The 21054-nt window shown below is 45.2% G+C and overlaps 3 protein-coding genes across 5 annotated transcripts in view; 1 reads left to right on the top strand and 2 right to left on the bottom strand.

Moving 5' to 3' along the window:
* On the bottom strand, window positions 1-3831 carry Cldn20 (claudin 20). Its single transcript, XM_015996777.3, has 3 exons — window positions 3708-3831; window positions 2498-2561; window positions 1-906 (listed from the first exon to the last, which is right to left on the bottom strand). The coding sequence occupies exon 3, from the start codon at window positions 799-801 to the stop codon at window positions 142-144; it is 660 nt and encodes a 219-aa protein (XP_015852263.2). The 5' UTR covers window positions 802-906; window positions 2498-2561; window positions 3708-3831; the 3' UTR covers window positions 1-141.
* Tfb1m (transcription factor B1, mitochondrial) overlaps window positions 1-14790 on the top strand; it is a 40138-nt gene extending 25348 nt beyond the window's left edge. For both annotated transcript variants that reach the window (XM_042262353.2, XM_042262355.2), the window contains exons 6-8: window positions 12051-12178; window positions 13749-13981; window positions 14651-14790. In XM_042262353.2, coding sequence (XP_042118287.2) covers window positions 12051-12178; window positions 13749-13981; window positions 14651-14700 — 411 coding nt within the window. In that variant the 3' untranslated portion in view covers window positions 14701-14790. The remainder of the gene's footprint in view (window positions 1-12050; window positions 12179-13748; window positions 13982-14650) is intronic.
* The window catches only part of Tiam2 (TIAM Rac1 associated GEF 2), a 211706-nt gene continuing 204775 nt past the window's right edge, over window positions 14124-21054 (bottom strand). For both annotated transcript variants that reach the window (XM_015996768.3, XM_015996769.3), the window contains 6 exons: window positions 20412-20520; window positions 19871-19929; window positions 18529-18634; window positions 17313-17400; window positions 16529-16683; window positions 14124-15258 (listed from right to left, as the gene is read on the bottom strand). In XM_015996768.3, coding sequence (XP_015852254.2) covers window positions 14654-15258; window positions 16529-16683; window positions 17313-17400; window positions 18529-18634; window positions 19871-19929; window positions 20412-20520 — 1122 coding nt within the window. In that variant the 3' untranslated portion in view covers window positions 14124-14653. The remainder of the gene's footprint in view (window positions 15259-16528; window positions 16684-17312; window positions 17401-18528; window positions 18635-19870; window positions 19930-20411; window positions 20521-21054) is intronic.

Below are 21054 nucleotides of genomic sequence, written 5' to 3'. Positions count from 1 at the left end.
TAAAGTACCTCACAATTTTTTGGATATTTTGTACTCTTTGTAAAGGAAGTTAAGCATAAGAGTGTTTTGTTTTGTTTTCTTCATTCTGATAAAGTTGTAGCAGGTCCCAGAAGCCTCACTGCATGTTCATTGCACAGCTCTTTACACGTAATTCTTCAGGTTGTAAGCTAACCTCTTCTCTGGCTGCCAGGTAGAGGTATGTTCCTGCTTGGGAGGGTAGATCCATGGTTTCGGGTTCTTTTTTACATAAGAAATGCAGAAAATAACACCAGAGATAAGTAGTAGCATCGCCGAAATGAACCCAATGTAGACGGCTCCTCCAGGTTCATACTTGCTGCTTTTCGGAACAGTCAGATCTAGAAAGTTTTCTACGATCTCCTTGGTATACCACACTGTTGGGATTAAGCCAGAGATCCCTGCAGTCATGAAGCAGATTCCTCCAGCAAAAGCAATTTGACTCTTGGTGTGTGTGTCCCCTCCTAAGTGAGTGCATTTCATTCCTACTACCGAAGTGCAAATCCCCAGAGCCGACAGAACGCAGGCCAGGACCATGGTGGCCCTGGCGGTCTGCACGTGGATGGGTAGAGACAGGATGGAGTATTTCAGAGAGCAACTGAACATCCCAGTGCTGTACCACGTGCAGTCCATCCACAGCCCGTGCACCTGTACAATGGCAGTCACAATGCTGGAGCCCAGAGCTGCAGTAACCTTCCAGGTGGGCAGCAAAGTGGCGGTGAGGACCCCCGAGACCCCAGACAAGGCCAGGACGAAAGCGAGGAGCTGGACACCCGCCGAGGCCATGCTGTTTCTCTTCACTTCGGTTCTCCTAGGAGATCCCAGTGGTTAATTGTGGTGTGTGGTCAGGTCGGTAGCTGGTCTGTGCAGTTGAGAACCAGGTAACAAAAGCTAGGGAAAGAAGCAGAATCAGAATTGGGAGAGGAAAAGAATAAGTAATCGAAGGCTTCCCACAGGAGCCAGAACACACCTTATCTCCATGATGCATGCATACACACACACACACACACACACACACACACACGGGATGAGGATGCTGCCGTTTCAGAGAACGTTTCATAGTAGGCCTTCAGAATAGCATTCTACTGAGTTGAGCGTCATGAGCAGTGCTGGATTCATGGCATATGTAGAGAAATTCACATAAAACCATAAGTCTGCTGAAAATGTCTGTAAAATGGGTATATACCTTGTTAGGCTGTTGAGAAACTTCAAATTGTAGCTGTAGTGTCTGATACAGAATCTTATTACCATTATAGATCACTTTAAATAACTTTGTTTTTAATGAAAATAACATCAAAACAATAAAAAGCTTAAATCTACCTCCTCCAAATAATTTATAGATAAAAGAAAAGTAAGAACTGAAAAATAGTTTGAATTAAATCTTCATTCAGCACACACCATGTGTGACCCAGGATATTATTGAAAGAGAAAGAAGGATTGAAGGAATTTAGAGTCCTGCACAGCCCTTACCTCGGTTAGCATTTGCTTAGCTTATGTCCCTAGTTCTATCCTTTCTACTCGCAACCAGATTCCTTCCCAGTTATACTCCAGAAGAAGTGTTCAACTGCAGAACTGACTCCCCTGAATGATTCAGAAACAGAGACAGAAAATCTTGAAAGTCTGCTCCAGAAGTAGCCACATTGTTGGCTGTAGGTAAACTAGTACCCCACCCCTTGTTTTACTTTGTGATTGGCTTTAAAACACGAAACAGCTTCCTCATTCTATGTTCATGTTCCTGTTCTACCATTATGCACTCCATCTGATAGGACTCAGTGCTTTGAGAGCAGTATGATGCTCTCTGGAATGCTGCAATATTGGCTTTTTTTATTTTTTACTTTTTGTCTTTCTGAAATAATTTTTAATGATATACTGCAGTGACTATTATGACTTTTACATGCACTTAATTCATAACTGAGCACTGTGGGCCTCTTCAAACCAAACAGCCTAGAGCTGGTTCTTGCTTTCCTGCTCTTTCTCAGGACTTGAGTATCCTTCCAGAAAGTGAGACATTTGGCTTTTTTCTTATCCTTCCTTGGGCTGACCTAATTTTCTTAGAATCCTAGAGCTGAAGGAAACCTCAGCTGTAACCCTGAGTGTCATTATTTTGTCAAGTCAGTGTACCCAGGTGGAAGCATCCATGCCATGGTCTTCTGCAGGGCTACCATGTCTCTATCCTTCCTGTCACCCTGTGTTTACCACTGCAGTGCTCCAGAGACAGGAAAACAAAGGCCTGCAGAGGGTGTGGCTGGGACTGTGGTCTGGCTTCCCTTCTCACCAAGATGCTGATGTTGGCTCCTCTTAAACACCTGAAGTGATGCTAATCTGAGCCTGTGGAACACAGACCTGTCGTGGGTACAAACCAGTCCTAGGACATCAGAGCTCCCTCTGCCTGGATTGAGTACTGTGTTTGTGAGTCCCATGATTTTAGAGGAGGAGCAGCCTCTGGGATTTTACATTCGTATGAGTCAGCGTGTGCACAAACCTCGGTGATCTTAGGACGCATCTCCTGCTGGCAATTTGCTTCTTCTGTCTTCTACATTTCCTCGCTATAACCAAAACAGAAAGATAAAAGCTTAAGAGGGCAGGGGTTGGGGGACAAGCACGTGTGTATACAGTTTTATAACAGCTGCTGAGTTCAAGCACATGTGTATACAGTTTTACAATAGCTACCGAGTTCAAGCACATGTGTATACAGTTTTATAATAGCTGCTGAGTTCAAGCACGTGTGTGTACAGTTTTACAATAGCTGCCGAGTTCAAGCACATGTGTGTGTATACAGTTTTACAATAGCTGCCGAGTTCAAGCACATGTGTGTATACAGTTTTACAATAGCTGCCGAGTTCAGGTGTCAGTCTAGGAGACTGTCTCCCAGACTATTTCCAGCCCGAGTTTTCCAGCAGTTGAGATCCTTGTTAACAGTGCCTAAGATCATCCTGATGTTTGCTTTCGCTTTCCCAGGATAATTTTTATATGTTGATCAGTCTATCCAGCTTTTCCATTATGGCCCTTTCCTTTCCATCAAACAGTGTTTTCTACACTTCCGTGTCTTGCAGACCTGCAGTCAGTTGTTGTCATAATTAACAAGTTCTGGCAGCAGTAAATTGCAGACAGGCAAAACAGGCAGGTAAAGACTAAGACATTGTATCTAGTTAGTGCAACGCTTGCTTCCTGCAGAAGATGACTTCACATCCTCTTGTGCATAGAGAATTAAGTTAAAGAAGAGCATGTTCTCTAAATGAAGGTCACTGTCCTGCTCCAGGTATACAGATGCACTAACATTCTCTCTTGCCCTTAGGATCTCCTCTCCAGCCACAGGCATAAGTTTATATAGCATATTCCCTCGGTTTCGGGCTAGTGGAGAATCAAGGCACACTTAGTTCAGCAATTGTAGTAATGACAGCAGTCACAAGGGAAATGCTGTGGCAGTCCCTCAAAGCGAGAGACTTGAATCTTTAGGGAGAGCACTCACATTTCCAGAACACATCACATGGAGAACAGAACCTAGAAGTGCCCAGTTTATGAACTGCTTGCCAAAAGGAAGTCTGTCAATTTTTCTTCAAAATTTAAAGCTAGTTTTCCAGAAAAGATTCATTTGTACCAAAAATATTTAAGATATGTAACTTCTAATTCAAATGAAGCAATATTCTGAATTTTGTACTTAGCTGCCACAACAGTCTAGAAGATCTCCATACCTTTTGCCGGGAGCCCTTACAGTCTTAACCGCACGGAGTTGGCTCCAGACGTCTCCGGTGTCTGATGCGGAGGAGCCACATGTAGGAGGCCGGTTCTGAGATCTGAGCGTTGCCCGTGAAGTGCCCACAAGTTAGAGTAAAAATAGCAAATAAAGAGCTGCTCAGAGATGAGAGGTGAGAACTGCTGACAGTGCTGGAAGATAAATACCAGGTTCTCCTTCACAGAAAGGAGAGGCGGGCAGGGCGGGAGTTGTTGTTACAACAGGATTTGTTGAAACCTGAAAGCTGAAGATGCCTTTGTGCTGCTGTGCACAGAGCAGGGATTCTTTGGGTGCTCACAAAAGGCCTTCTTTTTTTTTATCCTATTATGTTTTAGTCATAGTTGTAATTTAGTTTTGAATTTTTATCAGTGTTGAAAGATACAATTTTATGTCCTCAGTTAGAGAATCCTGTCTGAAATATTGTTAACTGGAGTTGAGACTATCACTTTAATTTTTATTCTGTTGCTTCTTGGCCTTGTGTGAAACGAAGACTCCAAAAATTGTTAACTTTTAAAAACCACTCAGAAGAATTTTTTTCTTTAAAATTTTTAGTTAATATTTGAGTAGGATGTGGTCTGTAAACCCTCAGATGGGTGTATTCTGTCTCACATTCTCTCTTCCCTGAGAGTCTTAGAAGCATGTGAGCTAGACAGCAGAGAATGTGAAGAAATTGTACAAATGATGATGAAGCATGACAGATAACAGCTAGGGCCATGAGCATTTGGACAGATGCATTTCCCTTGGCCCTTTTAGGGTTTTTTTTTTTCTTAATAATTTTAATTTTACAAGTTATAAATTACATGGCCATTGGGCAGAAAGAGTAACCTTTTGATTAGATTTTTACATTTCAAACTTTTTTGAAAATAGTGTTTTTTCCATATAGTATATTCCAGTTATGGCTTCCCCTCCCCTGACTCCTCCCAGATTATTCCTGCTTCTCCACCCACCCTAATCCACACCCCTTTCTTTTTCTCTCACTAGAATACAAACAGGCATCTACAAAAAATAGAAGTGAAAATAAAAATAAAACAAACCAGCATAGGACAAAATGGGGTGGGGTGGGGGGCCGCAGGGAAGCCAAAGAAAAAGCACAAGAAACACACAGATGCTAAGACATGATGTTAGTAGTTTCTTTAAAAGTAGTTAATAGAAAAACACGTTTCAAATGTGTGGGTTTTCCTAGTGTTCTGTGGATCTGCTTAATCTTCTCCCACTTCGGCATTTAGCAAGTCACTGTTTTTCTCCCTTAGAAGTCTAATGTCTGGATTCTCTTCAGCTGCCATGCCCCTTAATAAAGCCTTGATCTTGCAGAAGTGTGCAGATGATCTCTGTGGGTGTTGGCTGGGATAGAGTTGACTGTAGGCACAGGTGGGAACAGCACTGTTAGTACTGTTGCTTCCCAAGCAGCCTGGCCACCACCCTGGGTGCCTGCTTTGTTTGACCCCTTACCGGGGCCTGTTAACATGCAGATAAACCCTTTAGCAGATGAGAGGTAGATGGGAAGACCTCCTTTGGTCCTGACAGCCTGCTGAATGAAGCTTAAGGCGGGGCATATTTAGAACTGTAATGCATCGCATTATCAACTTCTGATGTGGATATTAAAAAGTCTTTGAAGTCCACAGAGTCCATCCAGGATGAATATTATACCCTCCTTAGCTAAGGCCTTCTCCGTGAACTCCCAAGTTGTGTTTCCATCTGCTGACTTGACAGGACCCGATTCAAAGATATGCAAAACTGTCCCCTCTACCGGCCTCACACGTACTCTATGTATGTCATTGCTGACATGACACTTCCTCCCATGAGACAAGGCTCAAATCCTAAATGTCATCTTTGTTTCTGTCCACGACATGCATTCATTCAGCAAACTGTTTTGTTTTCTGACTTTACAGGAGCTCAGAACCTCTTCTGCTTTTCTGAGGCTCGGCAGTGTGGCAATGTAGCCCTGCCACGGCCAAGGCTTTCTGTCCACCTGACCGCGCCAGGGCTCCTGAGCTGGGCGTGGTCCTGGGTCCTGGTGGGGCCTAATAAGTATTTGTTGGATGAAAAATTCATCACTGCTTTTCAGGATATAAAGTATTAGTGAAGCTATAAATTGCTTTTGAATGATCAAAAATTTAATCATTTCTAAATAGGACTAGACTTTCTCAAGTAATTTTGGAATTCTTTGGTTTGGGATCTTGAATAATATCCACTCTTTATGAACTGAACTGCTGAGACTATGTACTGGTTAAGGCACTGTAACGTCTAATTTCCAGATAGCCTGTGAGGTAAAAGGAGTCTATATTTTGCTGATAAGAAAACCCAGTTAGAGTGAAGTAGCTTAACTGTGGTTATAAAGGACTAAGTTGCAGGACTGGAAACAAGGCCCAGTACAATACAGCTTCTGGAGTGACATGCACTCCAACACCACTTCAGAAAGTGTGTGTGTCTGTGTCTGTGTGTGTCTGTCTATCTATCTGTCTGTGTCTATGTGTCTATATATAGCCAGCCACTTCACACTTCACTTCTAAACCTCCACTTATAACTCATGCTGTGTCTTTGGGGCAGAGTAGTCCCATCTATTTTCATTTATCGAAGAAGAACTTTTGTGAGATTCTTTTACTGCGTTGTGTTGATTATCGATGCTAACCCAGCTAATGCCCTTGGCCTCTCTTTCTTTCTGGAATCAGTCACCTAAGTAGTCTATAAATAGCAGCATATCAAGCACTTTGATTTTTCTTTTATCTTCTCATCACATGCTCCTAATAACCAGTAATAATAGCCTCAGAGAACGACAGAGTTGCCAGCTCTGAGAGGAAACCTGAGGATCCCTGAAGATGAGGGGTATCCATAAGGACTTCGAAAGCCAGTAACAATGCCATGAAAGTTATCAGAAAGTTTTTTTTTGAGGGGGGGAGGTGTGGATGACACGGTGCCATGGCTATCACTTGGATTTAAATACGTCAGCTCTGGGAGGCTGCTGTATGAGAAGCAAAATCCAGCTAAGTAAATGGCAACAGGTGTACTATGCAGGAAATAGATTCAAGGAAAGGCATGTTCATGAGGTCAGGAAATCTGATTGAATATGAATATGTACAATGTAGTCAAGGTCATCTTCGGTCTATTAAATATACCATCTTTGTGTCCACTCTATATTAACATTAGTAAGGAGGCAGGTTTATTATGTAAGGGGAGGCAGTTAGCTAATCTCACTGAGAGGTCTCCGTAGGGAGCAGTTTCAGGTTGGAGTCCTATGAGAGGAGGAAGCTGTGGCTGATTATGTTTCTGTACACACTGGTTTTAGCGAAAGGCCAGTTGTTGATGACATTCTTTCTTGGACCTGAAAAAGGCCTTGCCATTCCTGTGAGTGTGACCCAGAGGAAGGCTTTGTCATCTTTGTGAGCCTGAGGCACTGGGGTCCTTGACATGGCCATGCTCATGTCAATTACACACGTTCACTCAGGACTTCATTGGTTCCCCACAGGGGGCTTTTTTCTCCTTTATTTGACTAAAATTATATCACTTTCCCCTTCCCGTGCTTCCCTCTAATTCCTCCTGCACACCCTCCCTTCTTGTTCCCTCTCAAAATCATGTCTTTTCTTTTGTTACTGTAACACATCTGTGTGTGTGCACGCGCACGCGCACGCGCACTTGAGTGCCCACATGCACGTGAGTACACCTAAATATATAAATACAAGCTGCGCGGTCCATGTAAGCATTGCTTATACGTATATAATTTGGGGCTAACCACTTGGTATTGGATAACCAGTTTTCCCCTGCTCTTGGCATTTTGTAGTTCTTGATCTATTGGTGGGATGCCATAACATTTTCCCTACCATGGTAACATGCCTATTGGAGGTACACTTCTTCAGGTCTTGTGCCAGCAGGCATGTTATTGTGTCTCCTGGCATTCCTAGGAGACAGAGTCTCACAGCAGATCTTCTGGTCCTCTGGCTCTTTCTTACGTTATTTCCGCCCCTCTCCTGAGATGTTCCCTGAGCCTTAGGTGCAGGAGTTGTGTTGCGGATGTGTCAGTTGGAGCTGGGAACCCCAAGATTCCTGGTTTTTTACATATTGACCAGTTACGGTTTGCTGCAGTGGTCTTTGTTGCGAAGGAAATTTCTCTGAAGAAGAGTGAGATCTACACTTAAGTGTGGGTATAAGGATATCTAGAATGCAGGTAGGAATCATGCTGGTTTAATAGAGCAGTGGTCGTAGGTCCTCTGACAGCCATGACATCACCGGCCCCAGTAGTTGGCTACGTTTCCAGTGCCAGGCATGATCTCCCTCCCATTAAGCAGGTCTTACATACAAGCAGAGAGCTGCTGGTTACCACCACTGTGTCAGTGCCACCACTGCATCCTTGGGGTTATCGTGCCACGCTGGAAATCAATGTATAGTTTAAATTACCCCACTTGATTTGATCATGCTCCCCCTAAGAGCCATAGGCCATCTAACAAAAAAACCTCAGCATCAGGCATGATAACCCCTTTCAAGATGTTATTTAGCCGGGCAGTGGTGGTGCACACCTTTAGTCCCCGCACTGGGGAGGCAGAGCCAGGTGGATCTCTGTGAGTTCGAAGCCAGCCTGGTCTACAGAGTGAGATCCAAAACAGGCACCAAAACTACACGGAGAAACCCTGTCTCGAAAAAAAACAAAAACAAACAAACAAAAAAAGATGTTATTTAGGGGCATCTTAGGGACACCTAAAACAATATAGGCTTTTGCCCTTGGTTGCTTCTCAGAGGTTGAAGGTTAATTGCTAAAGACACCATGCTCTTTAGAAATAAGACCTGGAGGACCCAAACTGCATCTGACTTGAAAGCCTCCACCCTGTGAGAACTAGCTTTCATAGTACTAGAAGGTGCTATGGAAATTTCCAAGGGGGGAAGCACTCAGTCCCACCCAGCTACAATACCAGTGGACCACAATGAAGCTAGAGTATTTTAAGTGTATCGAGTATCCTTTTCTTTTTTTCCTCTTTTTTTCTTCTGATTTTGTTTTATTCTAACTCAACAGATTTGAAATTCAATAGAGAAAAAGAATGGTTGTTGTATTAAATAATCGTTCAATTATAAGTAAAAAGCACTTTATATCTGTTACCATAGTCACCAACCGCACTTCCTATGTGGTTTTAGAGAAAATGGCCTCCATCACTCAGTAATTTCCAGAAATGCTTTTGCAGGAATGAGCAGAGGTGGTGAACAGGAGTGATCCTCCCAAAGCAGGACAGTTGCTGACTGAGCTCTTGGCCAGCAAGTTTAGAATTCTGCCATGTAGTTTTGTGTTTGTGAATGGGAATTTTCCTTCAGCTGTAATACAATGCCTACTTAACTAGATACCAGAATAATACTCAAACTCTCGAAGTCTGCTGGCTTACATAGGGTGATGTTATAGTTCTGTCGCATTTTCAGTCCATTTAAGTAGAGCAAGCGCAACTGTACTGCAGAGGGATGAGGTTAAGCAGGAAGGATGAAGCCAATTGATGAAATCCACACATACTGCTATGCGTGGCAGCTGCATGCCAGGAGACCGGAGCATCCTTTCCCAAGTGCGTGCCTTTGATCTTAGCAGCATTTGTACCTCATTCGGTGTTCTGACCCTGTTTCACTGACCCTGTTTCATAGTTCCGGGTTGGATGGAGACTACATTTTATCTCGTGCTGTTTTGTTGTTGTTTGGGTTTTGACTTGTCTTGTTGCTGAACGGTGATTTGACACTGAGACCACAGTAGAAGTTCTTAGAGTTGACTGTGTATTGGGAGAATCGGGTGAGAAACATCAGAGGTGGCTGCAGAAGGTGGCAGAGAGGCGAGGCGGGATGCCAGTGGGTGCAAATGTAGGGTCCAGGGCCTCGCAGAATGACAATCGGTGACGTATAGAAGACGCTCTAGGACCTTCCCAGACCTGGAGAATCAAGATGAGTGGTGAAGAAGGGCATGTCAGGGTTTGTGGGAGGTCGGATGTTCTTTGGCAGTCACTGTGGTAAATCTTGGCTGCTTCTCCTTTCCCAGTTTAAGGACCATGTTCCTTCCTTCCAGGAGTACCCTAAAAGTGAGCCATCCTTCCTTCTCTCCCTGTAGTGGTACCTGCGTTCTAAAAGCCCCAGTCTGTCTCCACAGCTCCCTCTTTACTAGTCTCTCTAAACCACCTCGGTGTGTTTTGTGCAGGCCTAAGACAGTCTTACAGGAAGTGTATGTTAACAAGAGGAATTGATAAAGCAACTTATATAACACAGTTGAAAGTGTTATTAAAGGTTATTAAGGAGAGAAGGTGAGGGAGGGAATGTTATTAAGAACATTTAATACTGTACTAGTGTTTATAACAACTGTTCACCATAATAATCTTCAAAGAGGTCTGAAGTTTGGTGGATTTTTTATTTAACTTTTTTTCATTTATTTTACATAATAACGACAGTTTCCCCTCCCTCCTCCCTTTCCCCCTCCCATTCACTCCTCACTCCTCCATCTCCATGGGCTTGAACAAAGCATGGCACATCACGTTGAGGCAGAACTGAACTCCTCCACCTGCATCAAGGCTGGACGAGATAATCCATCATGGGGAACAGGTTCCCAAAAGTCAGCTAGGCGCCAGAGGCAGTCCTGGTCTCACTGCTAGAAGCCTTACAAATAGACCAAGTTGTACAACTGTCACACAAATGCAGAGAGCCTAGGTTGGTCCCATGCAGGCTCCCTAACCGTTGGTCCAGAGTCCATGAGCTTCCAGGAGCTCAGGTCAGCTGCCTCTGTGTGTTCCCGTCATGACCTTGCCCCCCCTTCCCCCTCGTAAATCCCTCCTCCCTTTCTTCAGCCAGACTCCAGGAGCTCAACCCAGTGCTTGGCTGTGGATCTCTGCATCTGCTTCAGTCAGTTACTGAATGAAGGCTCTCTGAAGACAATTAGGGTAGTCACCAAACTGATTACAGTAGATGGCCAGTTCAGGCACCCTCACCACTATTGCTAGGGGTCTTAGTGGAGGTCATCCTTGTGGAGGATTCCTGGGCATTTCCCTGGCACCGGTTTCTCCCTAACCCCAAAATGCTCCTCCATCAAGATGTCTCTTTCATTACTCTCCTCCTCCGCGTCCTGCCTCCAACCCGCCCCCTCAAGTTCCTATCCCCCACCCCCAGTTTACCCAGCAGATCTCTTCTACTTCCCCTCCCCGGGTGTAGAAAGGCCCTCCCGTGGACAGTTTCACTTTTGTCAAGAACGATCTTGTGTGTCCACCCACACCATCCCTGTGGTCAAAGATCTACTGTCAGTTACGTCCAGTTGGTGTAGCTACAGGAGCCATGCTTGTGTATGGAGAGGAGAGGAGGGTCTGTGGGTCAGCTGCCTGGCAAGGCGGGACAGACTGGGAGACACCACTGCAGTTCCCAGGGAGCCCCTTCACCCGAGGCTGAGGTTATCTCCAGGTCTTACATCTTAGCCCCTTATTTTTCTTCCCACATAAAAATAAACCAGTGTGTGTGTGTGTGTGTGTGCGCGCGCGCGCGCGCGCGCGCGCGCGCGCGCGCACACACACACACACACACACACACACACACACACACACACACACACACACCCCACATGCACACACACGTTATTGGCCATTTTAAAGGAATTTTGTAGCCACAAAATTTCTGGGAAACAGTTCAACCTGAGAGAAAATGACAGCCTGAAGGGACTGGAGAACAAGACTTCCTTTTGACAAGCAGCAGCGCTGCCCACGCCGCCTGAATTGTGCTTGGTAAAGGGGCCGAGGCCAGGGCTTTACTCAGTGACAGGCTTCCCCTTCTGTGGAGTCTGCCGGGCCTCTGTGTAGGGGTGCTCACCACCATTGCTGTGACCCACTGCTGGTGTCCTACTCATCCCTTTCTGGAGAGTTCAGCACTAAGTGGTCCTTGGGGGATCCCAGCCCTGCAGTCAAAGCTGCTACTGCAGCTTATTGTATGCTTCCAAAAGCTGAAATGCCCGCTGTCAACTGCTGCCTGCCTGCTGGCCTTGACAGTCGTGCAGACAGGCTTATACAGGCTGTTGTCATTTCAGTTTAAAATGAAGTGACCATCCGGCACAGGTCTAGTAGATGCCAGGATGCATCATAGTTGCAGCCCCATAGGATTTTTGCAGCCACCCAAAACTTGGCTGCTTATGTGCCCTGAGCACTGCTAGAGAGCCCATGCTCCTGTGATTTCCAAAGATAAATTGTTTAAGGGAGGGACATAGCTTGGAGCTAGAGTGCTTGCCAAGCATGCAGGAAGCCCTGGGTTTGATCCTCAGGACTAGGGGGGGAAATTTCAGTCACATTTTTGCTATATGGTAATATGTTTGTTCTCAATGAAGGTTGACGTAGGAGTGGTCCACTTTACACCGTTGATACAGCCCAAGATCAAGCAGCCTTTCAAGCTGGTCGAGAAAGTTGTTCAGAACGTGTTCCAGTTCCGAAGGAAGTACTGCCACCGAGGGCTTGGGTAAGAATCCCTTTTACTTAGGACTTTTAAAAGGCATGTATGACTCTTGGTTTAAATCCTGTGGTGAGCACCATGTAGCCACCACTGAGGAAAAGCCCTGAGTTCACCTTAGATGCCACATACAGGCTTGCTTTGGTCCTAAATACAACCTAAAACCCCCCAAGTACACAGCCTCTGCTGACTTGCTGCGAGAAAGGCCCTGGCCGCTCAGGCAGCACTCAGTCTGTACCGAGTAGCTGTCTCTCCCTTCGGACACACTGGAGGACTAGACAACAGACGCACCTTCTCAGCAGCCACGTCGTCGTCATCCTCACAGTGTCTTCCGCCTCCACTCAGCGGGAGCTCTTCTGTTCTGTCAGGCTCACTGTTCCACACAGGCACCTGGGCCTTCTAGCAAAGTAAGACTGAGCCGTGGCCCTGCAGCGACTATGCCAATTCCTTCTTATCTAGCGGGTTTCAAGATGTTTAGGTAGGTACAATTACAGTCAGAAGATAGCTGCTTAAAAGGAGGGCTCAGCTTGTAATGCACAGTGTTCATTTTCTAAGACTTACACAGATCCATTTTGGTTCTCTGTAGGGATGTAGGAAGTGTGGGTTAGTGCGGGAAATGATTTCAGGTGTGTCTTAAAACTAGTGCAACTTGTGAAACCCTCTTTAAGGATGTTTTATTATGAGCGTTGACTCTTAGCCTGCCATTTGTAAGTATAACTCCTACATCTGTACATAGTAGCTCTAATTCAAGGTGGTGAGCATCACAAGAAGTACATCTTACTTTTGAAAACCCTGGAGTTAATTGGCCGAGCCTAGTCCTACTGTTTCCAAAGCAACACCCCACCCCCCAACCAAGTAATGGCCCTATTCATTTCAGTCCACCTTCCTCTATACAGAAACCAATGGACCAAACACCAAAATTGACTTTGAAGGATGATTGTTGGTATCTTTCAGTCACACCATACTACAGTGTGGTCCCAGGTGTTAAAAAAAAATTGCCAGACCCTCTTTATCCTAGAACTGAACTCATGATCTAAGTCACCTCACCTTAAAGGTGGAGAAGTGTGTCATCATCAGCCTAGAAGGAGACTTCATCCTTCTCTGACCATGGCCTCGGCCAAGGCCTTTGGATGAGCTCCATGGTCAAGGTCCAGGCACACTTCTGCCAGTTTGAGGCATCTAAGCTCACTCTTTAATTAAATGGAATTTAAAATGCACACTTTGAGTTTTAAAGATGATAACAGACAACACTTTGCAAAACCAGTCACTCTTGGAATAAGGGGCTTTGAAGACTTTAAATACATCCAGGATCTAGAGAATCAAAACCAAATTGAAATTTATCAAATAAGATATCATAAAACTTTTCCATTTGTTTTAGCTTGGAGAGATAGTTTTCCCTTTGTTGGATACACCTTGCAAATCTTAGCTTAGACTTGCCTCCAGTGAGTCCAGAGTCTTTGGGTACCCAAGAGGCTCCAACAGGCTCAGGCATCTATCAGTGTGTCCTTTTGAAGTTTATACAAAGATGTTTCTCGAGTGACGTGAGTAAAGCCCACTCCCCCATACACTTTCCTTTCAGAATGTTATTCCCTGAAGCTCAGCGCCTCGAAAGCACTGGAAGACTGTTAGAGTTGGCAGATGTCGACCCGACTCTCCGGCCTACCCACCTCTCGCTCATGCATTTTAAGAGCCTGTGTGATGTATACAGAAGAATGTGTGATGAAGACCCACAGCTCTTTACTTATAACTTCAGAGATGAGCTCAAGCGGAAGAGGAGAAAGAGCCAGGAGAAAGAAGATGGCATGGGAAGCTGTGAGTCCTGACGGCCGCGCTTAGGGCTCCACACCCACAGTGCGGGTCCTCTACGCACGTGCTTACTTCCCCGTCACTCTGTAAAGACAGACGCCAGTGACCTACCTGCCATTCTTACTTAGGAAAATAAATATCCAGTAGATACAGTCCAAGCTTTCCTTTAATATGTATATATATATATATACACTGCATAGATACGACATGTTTAGTATAAACAGCATTTATTACAACCTGCAAAAATGAAATATCTGCACATTGTGCCCCTAAAACCACATGAAAATAACTTAGATATGCTTTAAATAAAGCAAAAAACTAACAGCTCAAAGAAAATGCCCAGAGGATTGAAGAAGGGACCCTTTTAAAAGCTATTAATCACAACTTTCCCAATCTTACTTTTCCCACATAACTTAAAATAATTAGAATTCAGTTTTATTACAAGACTACATCATTTGATTCCTGCTCAAAAGGGATATAAGCTAAGTAATTTACAGATTCTAACCAACTTAATCTCTAGTTTCCTGATCCACAATAAATTAAAATAACTTAAATCTTTACAACGAGTGTTGTGGGAAAATATATACTGCATAAAACCCAAACACAGATGGTTTCCCGCAGTTTCTGTTTTCCCACCAGTTTAAATCCTAACGAGCATTGTCACCCTCCACACAGGTCCTATGATTTGCCATGGCTCTGTGCTTCGTAAAAACACTCCTCGTTAACGACGGAAGTTAAACTCTGGACACTGAATTCGCGCTCCAGAACCAAATTGAGATCGAGGCTGGCAGCCTCAGGGTGGCTGTCAAGGGACTGGTGACGAGTCTGCGTCTTGAGCAGAGTTCCTCTGCCCCTCTTGGTGCTGTTGGCTTTTCGTTTAATGGGGCAGAAGTGGCCCCTGACCAGCCGGGGCTGCTCGCCTGGCCCCGTGGCAGGCTGCTGCATGTCGGGTTCCTCAGAGATCCTCAGTCTCTGAAACTGAAGCTCGATGTCCTTAGTCGGGCTGCCCTGTTTCAGAGGCTGGTGGAAGTCCTCGTCGTCATCACTCAGAATGTCGCTTTCTTTGATGAGACCGTCTGGAAACTCCGCCAGGCTCTCCGGAGGGTCTCTCTCCGGCACGGTGCTCTTGCAGTCTTGCCTGTTCTCGGCGACTGGGCAGCCGCTGCTCTGGGTGCCACTGCTCAGGCTACACTCATCCGAGTCCAGTGAGTTGCCCTTGCTGGGCTCACTGGGCCACTCGCTGCTGGAGGATGTCCTGAGGACCTTCAGAGACCTGGAGGAAGCTACAGAGAGAAAAGCACATTTCAATGTATGGCACAGAAACAGATTCGACAGTGTAGGGTTAGGGCCTTGAGGGTTCTGATACTCGTGTGAAGATTTTATGTGAATTCAGTCATCTATCTGGGCATTTAGGTGGCCAACCCATGTAGTTCTGTCAAACAATGAATTGACTCATGTCTGTAGGGCTTTTGTTGTTGGGTCTCTGGTGGCCAAGAGATCAAGAGTTTGCTGAATGCCAGGCAAGCACTGTGCCCACTGAGCGACACTCCCAGGCATACCTAAAACTTTTAAAATTTCCAGAACTTCGCCCATATGGATAGAATAATGAAGTACCAACTATCATAAGGGCTCGAATTGCTACTTTGCTAATGAGTCAATTGAATAGTTAATCACTAATAAAAATTTGTTATATTCTTTTACCACAGTATCTTATAATCTGAAAATATACCATATCTCTATGCTTAGCTTCCCTGTTTATTTCCCTAGATGCTCCAAAATGTTCTCTTGAGCATTGCTGGAATTTATAACCAACTTTAAGAGAATTAACATTGTGCACATTTAATCGTGTGTGTGTGTGTGTGTGTGTGTGTGTGTGTGTGTGTGTGTGTGAGAGAGAGAGAGAGAGAGAGAGAGAGAGAGAGAGAGAGAGAGAGAGAGAAATTGCTTCTGTTCAAAGAGAATTCCTAGTTTGAATGGTCCTATAATCCATTCGCGCCATATTAGTTTTGATGACCATAGACGATTTTGACAACAGAACAGAAAAAAGATCTAGAGAGATCCAATAGGGGAGTGGGAGGGAGAAAATGTGTGCCCTGTAAGATTACAAACGAGCAAAGATCTCCGGGATGTAGCTCAGTGGTAGAGTGCCAGCCTAATGGTGAGAAAAAGGTCCTGGGTTCCATCCTTAGCACCCCCAGGAAGCAATTTACATTTTAGAAGAAGAAAGAAAACATTAAATTTGTAAAGTAGGCGGAAAGATGACCAACAGCAATGATGTTTGGGCTGACGACCTCTGGCAATGATCGCAGGAGAATGACTTCACTCAGTCTTGTGATCCGAATTAAGTTTGGACCTGGAGGCCTGGCAAAGCCAAGCCCCCCAACTCCTGTTCTTCTCAGAGGAAGAAACAAGATGGCCACTGATGGGAGAAGGGATGTGGGGCTGGAGGTAGGTGTATTTAACGAAAGGATGACGGGAGCATGGGCATGGTTCTCATAACTGTATTACAACCTCATGTTTTCGCCTTTAAAACAGAGCTAATTTAATTCTCACCTAATTTGGCCGAAACAGGAACTCGGTTCTTAAGAGGTACCAGACGATCCTTACACGTCTTCTCCAGCGGTAACTCGCACTTTATGTGGCGCCTGAAGTTCTCTCTCAGAATAGAACGAATCACCTTAACAATGCTAGTTTTGCTCTCGCTGTCACTGGGGAAAGAGAAAAAAAGAAAATGCAGCATGCACTGTCCGTTCTGCTTCATGGTGGGCCTTCCTGAGGAACACAGTCTTAGCCAGCTCTCCCTCGCACCTCAGAAGCTAGCAAGCTGCCCCACCACTGTGTGCCTGGCTTTTCTGACTCAAAGGAGGTGAGACTCGATCATTCTACAGCCGATCAAGATATTCTCCTGGACCCACAGTTGCTCCTTTTAGTCAGAAGTTGTGCCCTAGTACCACACTTCAGGAGGGCACTAACGATCTCTCTCTCTCTCTCTCTCTCTCTCTCTCTCTCTCTCTCTCTCTCTCTCTCTCTCTCTCACACACACACACACACACACACACACACACACACACACACACACACACTTTAAAGATTCTCTTGTGTGTGTGTCTATGTGTGTATCCCACATGTGGTAAGTGTGGTGCTGGCGGGTGCTGAAGAGATCAGAAGAAGTTGTCAGGTCCCATGGAGTGAGATTTGCAGGTGGTTATAAGCGACCCAACATGGAGAGCTGTGGGAGAGCAGCAAATAATGCTAACCGCTGAGCCATCTCTCCAGCCCCTAGACCCCCTTTAGAGAGGGCACATGAAGTCTCAGAGCCGCTTGAAAAGGGAGGTACCTGCAGCACAGCTGGAAGATGGTTTCCGGCCGTCCTTCCACTTCTGACTTCGTGTGAATCAGCTCCCATAGGGAGTTGTTTTCAGTCCCTGGGTAAAGGCAACGGAAACCAGAGTCCACAACTCTGCCAAAATGCTATGGTTGAGAATACCTGGGATACCCACGGTGTAAACACCCCTCAGTTCTGTCTCTTTTCTTCCACAGCTCATTCTTAGGTGTTAACCAAGAGCTACAGAAAATTGAGATGGAATTCTCCACCCCTCTTTGGTGGTTGGTAGTTTTAGGCTTTGTTTTGCTTTTTTGCTGTGCGTGTGGCAGGATCTCACTGTGTAGGCCACGCTGGCCTTGAGTTTGTGGCAAGCGTCTTGCCCCAGCTGCCCAGTTCCAATTCCTTCCCCCTCTTGAGATGTAAGCCCTATCCTTGGAACAGACAGGAGGATTTGCTCAGGAACTCGGGGTGACAGAGCCCCCTCCCTCCCGTTAGAAACATAAGCCCCTCTGACAAAACCCCTAAGCCCATTGGCCCTTTGTTCCCAGAGGCTCATGCTACCAGTTATTGAAGAATTACTCTAGAAGATCCTTGGAACATTGTTCAGGGTAAAGTGTGTTGGTTTTTTCTTTATTTGCGGTACTCTTAATATTAAGGAATTTTCTACTATGTTTAAGTTCGTATTTTTTGGATCTTTGTCTAACTTTAGGGTATCAAAGCATACAGCAAAAAGGGAAATGTTGACAGTTGTTGACTGCAGGGTTGAAGAAAATGCAGAGGCATTGGGCAGAAAAAGGCCATCCGATGCCACTTGTTTTCTTCCAAAAGACTGTAAAGAAATGTCTCAACAACCTTGTTCTCATTATTTTTTCCTAGAAAGTTAAATACATGTAAAAATTATTCTCGGCCACTGTGGCTTGGGAAAGTCCCCAAAGGCCCATGCACTTTAAGACTCGGTTAACCTGTGGTCCTGCTGGGGGAAGGGGTGGAACCTGTTAAGAGTGGGACCTAGGGAGAAGGTGTGCTCTCAGTTCCTAATGCCCTCACCCCTCCCTGGGACTCTGCTCCCTGACCACCGCTAAGTGAACAGACGTCACATGCTCTGTGTACACGCACTGTGCTACCACAGTACCACGGACTGACACCCATAAACGTCTCCTGCGTTTTCATGCCATGTGAATGAAACACACATAAAAATGTCTCTTGTTGCATCCCCCCAAGTGTTTACCTGCTGTGTTCCCCAGTCTCACTTGGAGCGCAGATATGGGGATCAACCATCGAAACTTAAAGGGGTCCAAGTCAGCAGAGTTGTGGGCAGGCCGGGAATTTGAGGGCTGTAATATGAGAGAGCACCAGGAAGGGGTTAAAGTCGCATGTGCAGTGAACAGAGGGAACTTGACCTGTATGCAGGACTCTTGTGGGTGTCTAAGATGCATGTAAACCAAGTGAACCCAGCTCTCAAAGACCTCCCAGGACCGGGACTGGGCCACAGTGAGTTCCTGGGACACAAAGATGGCAGCCACGTCTTCCTGCAGTCTCCAGTTCCTGCCGGTGGCTTATGGTGTCTGTGGCTAGGCTTGGATGGAGTGCTTTGGAGTTTTTCTTCCGGTCTTAGCTTTTTGTCTGTTTTTTGAATCAAGGTAAAAATTACTTTAAAGCCAAAGCTTTACAGACCCCTGTCTCTATGGAACCACATGTACTATTTTCAGGGAATAAAAGTTTTCTGTTTTGGCCTCTGCTTAGGTATGTCTTAATCTTTTAAAACACATGGGCAGCTATTCCACTGCTCTGCATATGTGCAGAGAATCCCATAGCCTGCCTTAGAAATGTTGGTACTCCCATGTTTATTGCTGTTTTATTCACTATAGCAAAGAACTGGAAGCAACCTAGTTGTCCATCAAAAGATAAATGGGTAATGATATTGGTCTGTGTGTGTGGATACAACTCAGCTCTCAAGAAAAGTGTTGTTAATTTACAATGAATATGGGTGGAATTAGAATGTGAATATTAATGAGGTCACTCAATCTCAGAAAAAAAACTGCATGTTCTTGTTCATATATACAAATTCTAACTAGTAATGTGTGTGTGTGTGTGTGTGTGTGTGTAAAGTACATTTGGATATAATATGAGGAAAAGAGAACAGGAAAGGCTAAATATGAGGGGATGAGGAAGGAGTAAATGCAGGTAATAGATCCAAGTTATAAAGAGGAAATAAAGCTAACTTTTCCTGGTCCTAATTTTGTCATGAATATTTTGGTTTGGGGGCAGATACGTACATAAAGACCAGTGAGAACTGAATGTGTCAAGTTTATGAGGCGCCATAGAGTCCATTCCTAATGCCTATTCTTAACTGTACAAACTAGAATAGACATAGAGGTCTGTAGACGCTGGGAATTTGGGGGCATGATTTTATTATAAAAACCAGAAAATAAAGTTTATGAAATTTTAGGAAAGCAGACAGATGGGTTAATACTGTTGGATGGTGAGGCCATGATTCTTAGAGAGCTTTCCAGTACAAGGTAGGAGAAATCCATAAAAAGACAGCTCTAATTAAAAGTCCTTTTTCTTACCGGTTTCTTTTTCAGTTTGCAGTTTTCTTTATAAACCAATATGACAGCTCTCTTAAAAACTGAAAGTAAAAGAGAAAGAAAGGTCTTGATGTTTTCTGCAAACTCTAAGGTTAACCCCGAGCTGGGCCCGTCATGAAAACAAAGCGCTTCAAACGCAGGACTGGAATCCCGCTGCATTAACACATGCTCCTCTGCCCTGTTTCGTGTGAACCATGCAGAAGTGCCTGCTTAGGAAAGCAGGTCCTGCGTCTGTTTCGCCATTGTTTGATTAACAGCTGAGGCCATGGCATCCAGGTCTCAGTGCGAACCACACTGTAACTTGCTCTCCCAATTCTGGGTGAGAAGGAGGTGGTTTTGAAATGTAGCACTGTTCAGGCAGCAGGTTTTCAAGCAGCCTCATGAGGTGCTTCCCCCTAGCAGGCTGTGTTGGGTCCCAGCCACTGCAGCCTTTTCCCACCTCCCCAAAACCAGGAGTCAGCAAGAGTGGCAATGTTAGTCAAGCTTTTTGTTACGGCTAACGCTTCTGAACCGGAGTACCAACCAAATACTGTGAGTTCAATGTCCTTCCTGACTTTTCCTAAAGAGAGGAACGGATTCAGCCAGGAAACCGTGGAATGCATCAGAAGTTCCCCCATGGACAGCTCTGTCACCTACATTGTGGAGACAGGAAACAGAGATGTGAAAAGTCTCGGGGGTGAGCTGTTTCATGTTAGACACAGAATTGCATCCACGTGGTCATTGCTAAAATGTCCACAGGAACCACTGTGTCTGTATGGTCCCCGTCAGTGCAGCATGAAGTGGCGAAGTTCTATAATTATGAGCCACGCATCAGGCTGCACCCTCTTAGTAATAGGTCTGGACCCTCCTGCCTGCTGGCCTAGCCCCTTACCACCGAGCTACCTCCCTGGCCCTCTTTATTTTTTGTTTTGAAACCAGGTCTCTCCAAATGGCCCAGGCTGACCTTGAACTTACCCTGTGACCCAGACAGGCTTTAATTGTGCCTAGGCCTGGTAAATAATAGGAGGTGCTGGTGTTTAGCTGTAAAGTATTTACTTAGGTTTTTTTTGAGACAACAGTTTCTCTGTGTAGCCCAGGCTGGCCTCGAGCTCACAGAGATCTGCCTGGCTCTGCCTCCCGAGGGCTGGGATTAAAGGCGTGTGCCTCCACCGCCCCGTTTAGATCTA

This window comes from Peromyscus maniculatus, chromosome 16 (genome assembly GCF_049852395.1).
Source record: "Peromyscus maniculatus bairdii isolate BWxNUB_F1_BW_parent chromosome 16, HU_Pman_BW_mat_3.1, whole genome shotgun sequence".
Taxonomy (NCBI): Eukaryota; Metazoa; Chordata; class Mammalia; order Rodentia; family Cricetidae; genus Peromyscus; species Peromyscus maniculatus.
This window is presented reverse-complemented; position numbering and strand designations above follow the sequence as displayed.